The sequence below is a fragment of the Euwallacea fornicatus genome, chromosome 14 (assembly GCF_040115645.1).
Source record: "Euwallacea fornicatus isolate EFF26 chromosome 14, ASM4011564v1, whole genome shotgun sequence".
NCBI classification, from domain to species: domain Eukaryota; kingdom Metazoa; phylum Arthropoda; class Insecta; order Coleoptera; family Curculionidae; genus Euwallacea; species Euwallacea fornicatus.
Window position 1 is genome coordinate 4,515,964 of NC_089554.1, and position 14,848 is coordinate 4,530,811.

General features: G+C 35.6%; 1 protein-coding gene across 1 annotated transcript; it reads left to right on the plus strand.

Annotated features, from left to right (window-relative positions):
• Positions 1–267: 267 nt before the first annotated feature.
• Positions 268–13,800, plus strand: LOC136343390 (ABC transporter G family member 5-like). Its single transcript, XM_066290081.1, has 28 exons — positions 268–713; positions 770–1,007; positions 1,067–1,305; positions 3,121–3,192; positions 3,737–3,881; positions 3,944–4,136; positions 4,198–4,366; positions 4,417–4,590; positions 5,438–5,569; positions 5,628–5,856; positions 6,477–6,582; positions 6,642–6,813; positions 6,871–6,990; positions 8,620–8,838; positions 8,990–9,158; positions 9,796–9,844; positions 10,308–10,357; positions 10,414–10,550; positions 10,607–10,777; positions 11,921–12,159; positions 12,218–12,407; positions 12,457–12,485; positions 12,563–12,668; positions 12,725–12,952; positions 13,015–13,150; positions 13,200–13,305; positions 13,355–13,455; positions 13,514–13,800. The coding sequence occupies exons 1-28, from the start codon at positions 651–653 to the stop codon at positions 13,690–13,692; spliced, it is 4,161 nt and encodes a 1,386-aa protein (XP_066146178.1). The 5' UTR covers positions 268–650; the 3' UTR covers positions 13,693–13,800.
• The last annotated feature ends 1,048 nt before the right edge of the window (positions 13,801–14,848 follow it).

Genomic DNA, 14,848 nt, shown 5'->3' on the forward strand with positions numbered 1-14,848 from the left:
AAAAAAACATTTAAAAAATAGCTTATATTAAAGATGCAAATATTTCTTTACTTCTTTGTGCCGCTTTTTACTTCACCTGTTCTGTGCTGATTTTGCCAAGAACGAGCTTTCGAAGGATCATCAATTTAAATCGCACGATGCAGGCCGAAGATACAGCTATTCAAAAACACCAAAAAATACTCGGCGATTAGTTTACATACAGGTCTAGCAATTGACTGATGTTTCTTCATGAAACTAATGAAGAAATCCTCCATGTTAAAGTGCATCGCCCCTTAGCAATAACTTTCTGCTTATATAATGTACACCAACGTTGGCAAAGCCACCGTTAAAGTTTCGTTGCAAGTATCAATAACCAATATGATCAATGAATTCTCTCTGCCTACTAGAGGATAAATATCAGTTTACAAAAGAATTTACCCGAGGTCTAGTATTTTCTATAATCCTATTGCTTCAAAATGTAGCACACATTCAGTTCTTACCTTTGTGAAATTCAAGCCTTGAAGATAAAACCGTATCTGTGGGTGAACAAATATTTAAATATTCGTCTAAAATATTTCAATAGTCGCATCAAAATCTTGCCTTAATTGTTGTTTGCATTTATGACTGTAAAGTTATGGCTGGATTTTTGTTACTAAAACAATAACGAAAATATGCCAGGAGACGAAACTACTCCCCTCTTTGCGAAGAATGGGTTTGGCACCGACGATAGCAATGTAAGTACTCCTAGTTAGACTCATTACCAATGATTTTTGCTGCATTATAATTGCAGAGTGGCAATAGCTCCACAAATTCCTTTACATACCGCTTACCCCTCTATGGAAGTTCAGCCGATCCAGCTATTTCTCGCATAAAGCCCGTTCCAGCAGAGGAACGGATAACTTATTCGTGGAGCTCAATAAACGTTTTTGCCAGCACTGATGCCCCTCAAAACGATTCGTCTCTGATGTGCATGTGCTGCAGAAAAACCACCGGCGAAAGCACATATAAAAAGCATTTACTTAAAACCGGTAAGAAATACATATTTAAGATGCAAACTAGTCTCATGTTCGCGTTTCTAATTTTCCAGTTAGCGGCATTGCTTATCCAGGAGAATTACTAGCAATTTTAGGCTCAAGTGGAGCAGGAAAAACAACTCTTCTTAACGCCCTAACTTTTCGTTCGCCGAAAAACATTACGGTAACAGGAACAAGATGTGTTAACGGGACACCCATTAATTCTAGAGCGTTGACAAGTCTATCTGCCTACGTCCAACAAGACGAATTGTTCATTGGAAGTTTAACCGTTAAAGAACACTTGAAGTTTCAGGTAAGAGGAGTTTAAAGGAGCAGCAAGTTAGTTTCTTGTGTTAATATCAAGTGTTGGATTAAATTAGTTATGAATTTTCATTTCCTCGACATATTGGTGAATGTGATGTTTCCTACTTTCAACGTCAACATTAAAACGAATCTTCATCTACACCATTTTTTGTCTTCTAAATCGTGGTACTATTATATTTCATGCCGAAAGTTTCGATTTCCTGCGATCATCGTCAACATCATTTCCTCAAGTACACTACTGGAATTTTTAAATTTACTTTTGAACCTTCTTTTTTTGTGCGTTAATCAAGGATTTGGAAATATCTAATCATTTTTTGTGAACTGGCAGACCCTAGAGCCTAGTCTCAAATGTGGGTCCCGTAGGAATCACTCCAACCTCAAAAAAGTCATTTATTGCATTGTCGGAGTCTTGGCTGCTAAAGAACTTTTTTTGACCCCAAATTCCCAAACACTATTCCACCATATGTATTTACATTTGCACGAAATGGCTAACCACCAAAATGGTGGCCTGCAATACTGCGCAATATTCAGTTAATGGGTAATTTAAAATATGGCGGATTAGGCCATTTTGAATATTCTGGAGGTGTTTTAACAACTGCAGTTCCAACACATTGAATGGGGATTTTTTTTAAAGGTCAGTTTATTAATTTGACGTTAACTTTAACGTCAAGGAAGTGCTTATAGAAACTAAGAATCTGGTCAATAGCCAGGTTCTGTTTCAACGTTTATATGGAAATTAACTTGGAGTTAAACTTAATACAGTATAGTAATAATATTACCCTAAATTGAACGCAAACATCGCTCTTAGAGCAATCACGGGGTGCCCTGAGAGCGTAAATTGAAAAGGCTATTAGATTCGGGATTTACTTTTTTACATCAGACCAGATGAATATTCGATTACGGCATATAGAATATCACGTCCGTTTTTAAAATCATCTTTTCGCGTTTAAAATAATCTTTTTGGTGTGGTTGATGGTGTTTGCCGGTCAAACGAGATATATCAGACTGTTTTTTTTTATTGTCGATGCAAATTTAGAGCTTTCTGCACCGTTAATAGAATAAAATTAATTTTTCTTTTGCGACAGTTAGTGCACTATTGGGAGAAAGGACATGGAATTTTTAAAGAATGCACAATTGCGATGGCGACTCATGAATTCAGGTCTGTGCGCTGTCTTGTAGCGTCAGACATTAATTTTACAATGCATGATAATTTTATCAGTTATAAGTTGGTATATCAACATTATCATCACAATAATATCAACACAGAAAATAAGGCGCCTTTGTTTACACTCTTGAGAAAGTTGACGTGTCTTGACCTAGCTGCCCTACCTCAAAACTTGCGGCAACAAGTTCGTCATTTTATCGCACTAAGTTTATTAATCAACATCAGTCAAAAAGTTACCTTTGAAATAACGCATAGTGTGCAGTAGAAATGAAAAAACTGTTTCGACCAAACATCTAGAATGGCTGAAGTTAGTAAATAATTATCGCGAATCGAGGATAATCTAATTTCGCTGCCATTGATTGATGCCTAACTTCGCGGCGATTGATTAGTCCCTAATGATTGTGTCAATATGTGACATAGAGAGGTTAGAAATTTTAGATTTGTAATATTTATAACCTATCTCGTATGTCAAATTTGGCAGCTGTCACCGTCCATGATTTACCCAGGGACAAAACAATTGATTTCCATGGCAACGGAATGTTTTTCACAAGATGAAACAGCATACATTATGATTACAATTGCTGAGATATCAACAGTTTTCCTATTTTTGACAGATTCTTTGCAACTTTTTTGTTCTAGGCACTTGTAAGGATGGATAAACACATTTCCTATGACGAAAGAATGCAAAGAGTTGAAGAGGTGATAAACGAGGTGCGTTATCTTTATTGAGCGAATAATCTATTTGAATCCTCGTAAACGTCGGTGTAAAATTTGATGTCTCTTTCGCTGCACTGGTTACCAAAACAGGAAATATACGTTTTCTTTTTCAATAATACTGATTAATGAACTGTTGTTATTACGTAGTATTCGATTGAACAACATTAGGGGAAAAGTTTGCATTTTGCTATTAAAAATATAAAAAAAAACCTTCGATTACTTCCGGAGACATACGAAAAGTGTAAAAAAACAATTTTGTTTGTATTCGATGCATCATTAAAATTGCTTTTTCAATACGCATTGCTTCAAGCGAACACTGACATGTATCGTGTATCACTTGAAATACGAACCTAGATTTACCCAAGCATTTCTGTTTTGTCTGATCTAACTATCAACTTGAACTGTAGAACATTGATACGCGTTTTAACGATTGCTGGTTACATTCAATCGAACCTTCAAAGTCTTAAAAATTAATAAAAATATTATTTAAAAAAATACTACAATCAACTGGAAATAAACGCTTAAAACTGGGTTTTAGATGACTTTATCAAAATGCGAAAACACGTGCATTGGGATTCCGGGGAGATTGAAAGGGATTTCCGGTGGAGAATTAAAAAGACTGTCCTTCGCTGCAGAAGTTTTAACAAATCCATCGTTAATGTTTTGCGATGAACCCACATCTGGTTATTTATTAACTTTTAGTATAAAACTTGCATAATTAATTTTATAAGTCTACAACTCCTAGGCCTTGACTCTTTCATGGCTTTAAATGTGGTTCAGACCCTCAAAAACATGGCGCACGCCGGGAAAACCGTAATTTGTACCATACACCAACCATCCTCTGAACTGTATGCCATGTTTGATAAATTGTTACTAATGGCTGAAGGTCGGATAGCGTTTTTGGGTACCCCCGAGGCTGCCGACATATTTTTCAGAGAGTGCGTAGTTATTTGGTGGTGTTCAGTAAAGGCGATGGTTCCTCACATTTTATTTATTCAGATTAGACGCACCTTGCCCAAAAAACTACAACCCTGCTGATTACTTCATTCAACTCCTGGCAATTGTGCCCGGAAATGAGGAACCGTGCAGGAACGCTGTGAATATGATATGTGACAAATTTCAGAGGTCTGAAGTGGGAATAAAGGTCGCCCTAGACTCAGCTATGATGGTGATTTTGCTATTAATTCAGTGTTAAGTTAACCATTCAGTACGTTTTAGTCAGGAGAATTTTTAAGACACAACGACACTGAGGTGTGGATAAATGGGAACAATGGCAGTGTAAGCCCTTACAAAGCTTCTTGGTGCGCACAGTTTAGGGCGGTTTTGTGGCGGTCTTGGCTAAGCATTATAAAGGAGCCCTTATTGGTTCGGGTGCGACTTTTCCAAACTATAGTGAGTATCATTTACCGGCAAACCTAGTTTGTCGTGGTGGAGTATAAACCTTGGAATAAACCACAAGCAGCTGCAATGTGAAGCAAATCATAGCAAGAGTTAACCAAAAAATGGGATTTGGTTTTTAAATGTTAGTCAAAGTCCACGTGTGGAACAATTGAATAAATAAATTCATCAATTTGAATATAGTAATTGTAAAATCACTTTTTGCAGATGCGTAATGGCGCCTGTCTAATCATTGACCCTTCTCTAACTAAATGTGAATCATACACTTTTAAATTATGCTCGATTTTGACTCGTCTTTCAGAACTATCGAAGTTTTTATAAAAAAAGGTTAGAAAAGAGACGAAGCAAGAGTGAAGTAGTGAGTATGTCTTATTTATTTTATTAAATTGCATTAATCGCTGATATCAACTTCGACAGCCTATTGATTTCTAGTCCTGTTTTGTCGGATTTGAACCGCAAAATGTAAACCAATATAATTATCCATGTTAGATGTAGCTACGAATGTCCTTGTTTTTGTAATTAGATTTTTCTGTTTTTTACAAGACATGCATTGGTACCCATAAAGAATTTCAATACTTTTCCTCCTTCGTATAAAACCACCGTTTGCGCAGAATTTGAAACCAAAGTATGTTCTGTAGGTTTAATTCCATCGAATCTCTTTTTCCTCAACCTTCAGTTGTTACGTGCATATCTGATATTTTAAGTTATAAAGACCGTAAAGAGGTACTTAAGATGTTAACGATTGCTCCAAATTCAATTCATCCTCCTTGAAAATTGCCCCCCAGCTAACCTGAACATCTCCATAAAAAGCGATTTGCTCATTTATTATTAATAATTTCAGCTTGTTTCCTTGGTCCTAGGCGCAATTTATTACGGACAGGTAATTAACCGAGATGGCGTTATGAACATAAACGGAGCCATTTTCATGTTTCTTACCAACATGACCTTCCAAAACGTATTTGCGGTGATCAGTGTATGTTTCTCTTATAAAGGGCTTGTACTTGTTGACCATTTAGTGCATAACCTTTTAGGTATTTTCAGCGGAACTACCCATTTTTCTTAGAGAACACAAGAACGGAATGTACAGGACTGACGTCTATTTTTTAGGAAAAACTTTAGCTGATATTCCAATTTTCGTTTTTCTGCCGATCTTATTCATATCTATTTGTTATTTCTTAATTGGGTTGAACAGTGAAATGCCGAGGTTCTTCGTTGCTTGTGCAGTTACAATATTAGTGGCAAATGCTGCGACAAGTTTTGGTAAGTTGGACATTCAAAACAGAACATTTACACACTTAGAAATAGTTATGAACTGGGTTTCTGCCGCAAAACAGCATACAAGCTTTGTATTATATCACCTTGTTCTTGCTGTTCTTACAACTCAACATTACTCTCACAATAAATAGAATTGAATTAATAATCTTCTCAACAACACATTCAGGGCTCCCGCTTTAATATTTGTGGTTTTTATGTTCTATAAAGCCTCTATCATTTTTATGCCTAAGAGGTGGTCTCAACAACAGTGTTTTGTATATTCCAATACACCGCTATTTAGCCTATATGCTGTACGAATGATATCATTTTTAAGATAACAGCCTATACTTTTTATTAAAGGTAAGGGTGGGCAAATTTACTCAGGATTTGCATGCCCTTATTTAGCTCTCTCTTTCAAGTCGGCTTTAACAAAGGCCCTTTGGGGCGAGTCGGTACCCGAAGTAATTAAAAAAGAATTTCGACTAACTTTCTACTTAAGCTTCGCGGGATCTCGAACTGTTTTTCTCCTTTACGACTTTTCATCTAAAATAACATTCCCTTTACGTCTAATTCGCAAAACAGGTTTTGTTTTGTTTTTGATTTTTCTTAGTAATCGCCATTTCCAGGCTACTTAATTTCCTGTGCATCTTCAACCATCTCAATGGCCTTATCTATTGGACCTCCTCTCCTCATCCCTTTTCTACTTTTTGGGGGGTTTCTATTAAACATTGAGTAAGTAGAAAAGTGTCGGCGATCAATTTATTGAAATAACAACTCTCAATTTCGCACAGGTCAATTCCCATATATTTTGAATGGCTCGCTTACCTCTCTTGGTTTAAATATGGCAACGAAGCGCTCCTGGTCAATCAGTGGGAGAACGTCACAGATATTCAGTGTCCACCGGGAAATTCAACTTGTCCAAAAGATGGGCAAGTTGTCCTAGAATATTACAACTTTAAACCGGTGAGTTAACACGATAATTTAGGCCTCAATGGCAATCAAGAAATTCCACTTTTACAGGATCATCTTGTTGGAGATATTTTGTGCCTATGTGGACTCATTGTTCTTTTCCGGTTTGCCGCTTATATTGCTTTGCTATGGAAAACGTTTGATGACGCAGAACCAAAAACGTCTTCTTATTGATATGTTTTGTTGTTTGTTGATTTTAATAAATGTCAAAATGTTAAATTTTGTCTTACTTTATGGGTCGTTGACTCAGATTGAGTTAACGCGACGTAGTTTCATTCCTGAGTGCTTCCGCGGTTGTAATTAATTAAATGTCCAATTGATTCAAAAGTTCCAATTGGTTCAATCAAATGCGAGCTTTAGTCTGGATGGGGTCATTAATGAGGAGAATTTTGTGTTTGGGGCATCGAAAATCCTCCCGAATTGATCTTTATGAAATTCCCTACAATCCAAACACGTTGACCACATTTGAAAATACTTATTCTTGATTAATTTTGATCTTCACTCTCGTCTAATCTGCTACAAACAAAAAAGTCCTACAGTATTTTTATACGTGGAGAACCAAAAATTCCGCATAAATTTGTAAAATTTAAAGGAAATTTTTTTAATGAAAATGCCAAAACACGTCAAATATTGTTTTTAGGTGAGAATTTTTTGACTTAATAGACATGTACACAGTGTTACTCACGTAGTAGAAATATGTACTTTTAAATTTTTTATTATAGAACCCCTTTCATATTATGACGTTTTTTAGTTCTTTGAGAAATTCTGAACATATTTTATAGTGTCTAAATTCAACAGTTATTAAAATATTTTCGCAATATGGCAATCAGACTCGTCTGCTAGATCTCCTGACTTCACCCCTATGTTCTTTTTTCATGGGGTTAGCTGAAAGATAGGATGCATTTAAATAAATCCAACAATGTAGAAGAGTTAAAAAATAAAATTACTCAAGGTTAACAAATACCTTGTCAAATGAAAAAAAATCTTTTTAAGAAATTTGAATTGCGGCTTGGCCACTGCCAGGAAATGACAGCGACACAATCTGAACATTTAATACATTAGATTATAGTAGTTTATATTGTTACTTTTTAAGCATTAATAGTTTCATTATTATTTCTATTGTTTCGTATTTTTTGCGAAACCTGTTGAATTCAGACATGGATATGTTACATGAAAAATATTCAGAATTTTTCAAAGAAATCAAACACGTCATAATATATATAGAAGGTCTATAAGAAAATAAAAAGGTACACTGTACATTATACAGTACTACATGATTAACCTTGTATACATGTCTGTACGCTTCAAAAGACGCACAACTAAAAAGAATATTTGAGGTGCTCCAGCTTTTTCATTTAAAATATTTCCTTCAATTTTCAACGAATTTATGCGGGATTTTAGTCTTCTCAGTATACAGAAAGAGTTATCTAAAAATAAGATTTATTTGAATGCTCAGGTATCTCCACTGCTGTTTAACTGAGGATTAGCTTTTTTTAATAAGCAAAGCGCGTACTACGCTATGCTGCACTTCTAACTTTGTAATTGAATTTAGGCAACACATTATTGATCCTTTTAATTGAATCCTTCAGTAATTGTCAGGAAATATATTAATAGCCGTTATAAAATATTGATCGAAAATCAACCAATTTTAATGAATTTCAATAATATTTCTTGAGATATAATTTCACAATAAATTGTTACGCCACTGGTTATCAGGAAGTATTACTTTACATGGCCTACATGCAGCTCTCTACTTGTAGTTCATAATACTCGTGTTAATTTAATAATCATAACTGAAAGGTTTCTTCGATACTCCCTCACAAACCACTATTTCATGTATTAAAATTTCTTATTGTCTTAAATTTCATTACACGGGGTAAGAAAAAAAGTGGTGAAATTGGTCAAATGGTCCTAATGTTTAAAACACGGAGGCACTTGACACCTGTTCAGCATGGCACTCAGCTGTTGCCCTTGCTGCCCACTAACGGAGACGATGCCATACAAAATGAGAGTTCATTGGTAAGAACCAATCAATACTTATTTTATATACAGAGTGTCCGGGAATGGTATGCATTTGTTTTTGAATGGAAATACATTTTAATGATGAAGATACCGTTATGAAGAAACTTAGTAAGGAGGAGATATAGTTGTTAGCTGGTTATTATTTCAGGACGATTACGAAAATCTTGAAACTAGTATTTCGTTAATTAAGAGAAGCAGAAGTTACTCAAAATGGTCTCCCATGGAAGAAGGTGTAACCTTAGCGTGGAATGATCTTTCCGTATCTGTGCGAACTAAAGTTAATGGAAAGCAAGTACACAAGAGGATTATAAATAGTGGTAATTTTTCTATGATTGATTTTAGTTTGGCACCAATGGATGCGTCGTATTTTTCTGTAAATTAAATTTAATACGTTCTTGAGATTGCTTTCCAGATAAAGGAAAAAGGTCGGAAGTCTTCCACCTCCCTTGAACGGAAGGCCTTGCCTGCAACTTGTGAGGTCGTTTTTGTAGCAAAAATAAGTTTAAAATTTCGTAAATATCAACATTTGTATCTGAGTCCCGTTGCACAGCAAATCTGCATGAGCGCCATATGACCCAACACAGTGTTTACGCCATACCTCATGTTGCATATGTTATGTCTCATGCCTCTCTAGGGTGTGACTAGCCTAATGGAGCAAATCAATCGATTATAAATGGATTTCTACGAAGTGTTTCTCATCAGACCAACGTACGTAAATCTTGTTTTTGAATGTTTCATCATTGCACATCTCTCATGCATCTCTTTCGTGCGATGAGGTTCACGCTTCCAACCAACTGCATACTTTCAGTTGTGTGTATTTTGTCTTATGAATTTCTGCTTTGCAACCTACCGACCGCGCTGAAAGTTATTTTTATGACGTATCCTTTGGTTCCTACTTACTCATATATATTACAAAAAAATTAATAAACTAACTTCAAACTTCACATTTTTCAGTTACAGGAGCATTAAAAGCTGGCAGTTTGGCAGCGCTCATGGGAGCGAGGTAAACTTTATTGCCATCTAATGTTATGACAGTCTAAGAGAACCTCTAAATCTGGTTTTATAAACTATAGCCCATGTGTTAACTTGAGATACGTGAGGGTTGAAACAGTTTTTGTTTCAACTTCCATTCGTGATAGGTTAACACGGGTATCAGAACGAACGCAGAGTTAGAGGGTGGTAAAACGTAAACACAGCCAAGATAACTTGTTTCTGTACAAAAGTTCTGTATTTTTTGACAAAAGTTTGGATATGTTAACACAGTTTTACATAATTCATAGGAATTCTGTAAATTTAGTTCGAACGAATCAAACCAAACGTTGATAGTTAAACAGTCAACACCGGGTGGTCTTCTCTTCAAAAGTAAAGGCATATTTTTTACTCTCAGAGATTATCCATAGGTTAACACGGAACTCTTTTATAAGGCCAGGCCTTGAGTTAATTTAATTGTAGATGTATTATTTTAGTGGTGCCGGCAAGAGTACTCTTATGGCCGCCTTAGGATATCGCAGAACAGGTCTTATTTTCAAAGTTCTTAAGTACTTTTGAATAAAAATGCTAATAAGATTTCAGGTGAGATGCACGTAGAAGGAGAGATATTGATTAACGGAAGACCTATGGGAAGCTATATGAAACATTTAAGCGGATTTATGCCTCAAGATGATATATTTGTAGGATCTTTGACTGTTTTTGAACACATGAATGTTATGGTACGAATTTAGTGCATAGATATCCGAAAAACCGTATATATCTCTAACTGTTTTAGGCTAATTTGAAACTAGATCGCAGGGTAACAAAGATGGAAAAAACAATAAAAATCAATGCAATTCTCAGTCAATTGGGTTTAAGGAAATGTCGAAATACCCGGATCGGTGCGATAGGACAATATAAAGGCCTATCAGGAGGGGAGAAGAAAAGACTCGCTTTTGCCACAGAGGTCAGAGAGTAGAACTAACTGGAGCTAAGTTAACTCCTTTATGTCACAATCTATAATAAAATCATAGCCATATCATGATAGACCATAGTCTATTATACACTGGACCCATAGGTCAGACATGGTACTGCCACCTGAGATGTAGTCTTTTTTGTAAATTTTTATAGACCCAAATTACCTTTGCAAGATTTGGAAGGTAGCGCTCTCCTTAAGAGTTTTCAATTATTAAAAATTAGCTGGAAAAAATTTTAATTTAAATTCATTTGTTATTGAATACAATTTGGGATGAAAAAAGTTTGAGTGCTTCTAAAACACGCAATAAAATACCTGATTATTTTTTAGAGCTGAACTAGCGGTGAATGAAATTCTCTACATTTTTTCGAGTTTTTCTAAAACAAAAATATTTAATGATTTTTCGAGGCAGCGGGATTACCGATCCGAACCCCTTTTTCGGCATATATGACTTTATGATTAGAATTGCCGAAGAGCAAGTAAACCCGATTCTTAAATCAAAACGCGTTTCGATTTCAGATAACAAATCGAAAAAGTGGCTCCGTTCAGTTAACAGGGATAGAAATCGGTTATGTTATGGTCAACTATTTAATTTTTAGGCTTATATACGATTCACCTTTTATTTGTCAAGTACTAGGTCATGAAATCATATTTTTCTATCTCTCCATTTCGCTTTTGTATTACATTTTGACGCATCTGTTCCATTAAAATGAATTCGCAACCTAAATCAGCGTTATAATTTGGCTTCTCTGAATAAGTATTAATTCACCGATCTACTTTTACCTTACAATTGCAGAACCATTTAAATTTGAATTATTAATGAGAAACAACCATGAGTTCTCATTCTATTCGCTACATAAATTCCTCCATTGTTCTATCGATCTCCATCATTTCCTTTAACCTCCTAAAGCTTGTAGAGCTGTAACATAAAAAATGCCTTCTCCTTCGCTTAGAAAGACTGATAAACGCTCCCTTCTGGATATCAAGTGTGATAAATCTCTGGCAAGCGCCGTTATGACTGATGAATTACCAGACAAATTGATCAGGAGTGTCAGATCGGGAAAAAAAGCAGAGACTTTATTAAGTAGCCACTTTCCCAGGATACAGCTTTATTTATTTTTAAATCGATTGCAGCTTTTGACTGATCCTCCCATCCTATTCTGCGACGAGCCAACTACAGGGCTGGACTCGTATTCCGCTCAGAAGATTGTGAGCATTATGAGTCGAATGTCGATGAGCGGAACAACCGTCCTTTGCACCATCCATCAACCATCCTCTGTAATATTTGATATGTTCACGCAGCTGATTTTGGTGGCCGATGGGCGGATAGCTTACATGGGTGGAAGGGCGAGCGCAATAGACTTTTTTGAGAGGTGCTTCAGGGACTGATATTAGCCAATAATTGGCAGAAAGTTTAATTTTTTCTTTTAGTCAGGGATTTAATTGTCCCTCTTCCTATAGCCCTGCAGATTTCTTTATAAAAACTTTGGCAATGACTCCTGGTCATGAAAGCAACAGCAGGATGACCGTTAAGAAGATTTGCGATCATTTTACAGTTAGTGACTACGCGAAGGAGGTAGAAGTCGTGGTCCAGTATGAATTCCACATGGGAAGAGCTGAGGTATTTCCTCGATACAAGACTCCAACACTTTAAAATCTTTGTTTTTCAGCCAAGGGAATTCGAATTGAGGCAAAACTTGTAAGTGTCGTAGGAAATAACTTTGAGAATTGAGTTCGTAGATGAGGAACGCAGTATACAACTTTTTTGTCTTCTAGTAAGCCTCCTTTCTGGTGGCAGCAACTTTTCTGGCTCATCTACCGATGGTCGAAAGATTCAATCAAAAATCCTTCAGTGCAGGGTTTACGAATTCTTCAAAGAGTGGTATGCAACCAATTCTATACATCGAAACACATTTGATTCGGATGCTTGTCTTGTAGACAATTGCCATAATAGTGGGACTCTCATTTTTCAATATCAGCTTTAACACCCAGAAGGGAATTCAAGCGATCGAGGGCCTGATCTTCATGTTTGTGGCTGAGAACACTTTTAATCCTACGTATTATGTGCTGGCAGAATTTCCTGAAAGTCACCCGCTATTTCTCAGGGAATTTAGAAGTGGGTTGTACCATCCTGCAGTTTACTATGTCTCTAGAATTGTAGCTTGGGTAATATACTCACATCTGGCAAAAAAAGTTCAAAAAACTTGCTTTTAATTTGAAATTTACAGCTTCCAGGATTTATAATTGAACCAATACTGTTTTCCTCCATCACCTATTGGCTGGCTGGTCTCAGAGCAACCTCATACGCATTCCTCATGACCACTTTAGTAACTGTGTTGACTTTTAATGTTTCCTGTGCTTGTGGTGGGTACATTAATATTTCAGTGGATTTTCTTGTCAAATTTCTATTTAGGCATATTATTTTCTTGTGCTTTTGAATCGGTCCCCAGTGCCATGGCTTATTTGGTTCCATTCGACTACGTTCTTATGATAACCTCTGGGTTGTTTGTGAAGAGAGGGTATGAAACCAAATTCTTAACTGTGCTTTATTTTACCAAATATTTTTAGAACTATGCCTGCACTCATAGGGTGGTCCAGATATCTTTCTTGGTTGATGTACTCCACTGAGTCTCTGAGCATTATCCAGTGGCAGGGCATTACAAACATAAGTAAGGTGTCACCTTAAATACGTATCTTTCACAAATAAATAAATGTCCGCATTTTTAGCTTGCGAAACTAGGAAAGACGATAATCTCCCCTGCCTGAGGGACGGGACGTCCGTTTTAGACCAATATTCATTTTCGGGGGACAATTTAGGCTGTGACATTTGGAATATGGTATTTCTTTTAATCGGCTTTAATTTGCTTGGATACATGTTTCTTTGGTGGAAAGCACGACGGGTATAGATCAACAATACTGATTAAAGTTCTAATTTATATTTCATTACTGGATCTTGTTGTTTATATAAAGACCTATGTAGGCTGCCGGTGAAAGTACATAAGTTTGCTGACTTTCGCGTGAGATATTTTTTAATGTACTATATGAATTTTATTTTTATCTGAATAAAACATAAACAACATTATTGTGTACGCGGTTGTAAATAATAATACATTACGCAGCCCAGGTGGTAAAGTGAATTATTATAACCCGGGCGGCAAGTTTGAGAGCCGCTAACAGGTTGCGAAACTTCAATTTTAATTTTTTCCTTCACAGCTCCTATAGTTTTCGAGATATTAAGTTGAATTTTTAAAAATGTATCAGTCAATTGAATTTACATTGTTTGTTTTAGTTTGAGTTGTGATAGCGGGATTGGATAGGCACGGTATCTCTTGTTGGCCGTCGGTAGCGTGACTATATCTGGGTTGTTTTATAAACCTTTTATAAAATAAAGGAAAGAAAACAGTTTTTTCATGACCGATTTGCCCGAAACAATAAAAAAATGTTTTTGTGGATAACTTGACTACAACAGCTCCGTGCTCATTCCACTACCATGTTTCACCGAAAATAAGACATGGTTTTGCATTAATATTTGCTGCAAAAGACACGATAGGACTTGTTTGAGGGCGATATCTTATTTCTCATGCACAATAATTAATATTTATTCAAGTTCAAGAAATATATTTATTTATTATTAATAAAAAAAAAAACACTAAAATATAAACATACAAATGATTAATCGATATATTTTGTATCGCAATATATCACTAAATGTAATTTTGAAGGACCTTTAATTCGAGGTACCACTAGACCTGTTTCAATTTTTTTAAATCGGTTATTTTACGCTACCGGTGACGTAAGCAACATTTAAAAAAATAAACAAATAGCAAAAAATAGTATTTTTGGCTTATTTAATGTTGCTTTTGAATTAAAAAAATTGAAATAATTTGTAAAAAAGTGTGAGGGGTTACAATTTAGGGCATAAGAGAATAATACCATCCGATCAACAAAGCAATGATTTGGCTAAAATGATATTAATGGAATCTCTTGGGTTTCAAACAACCCCGATTTAAACTTAATTGAATTTAATTGGCATGAAATAAAGACGTATTTTAAAAAATAATT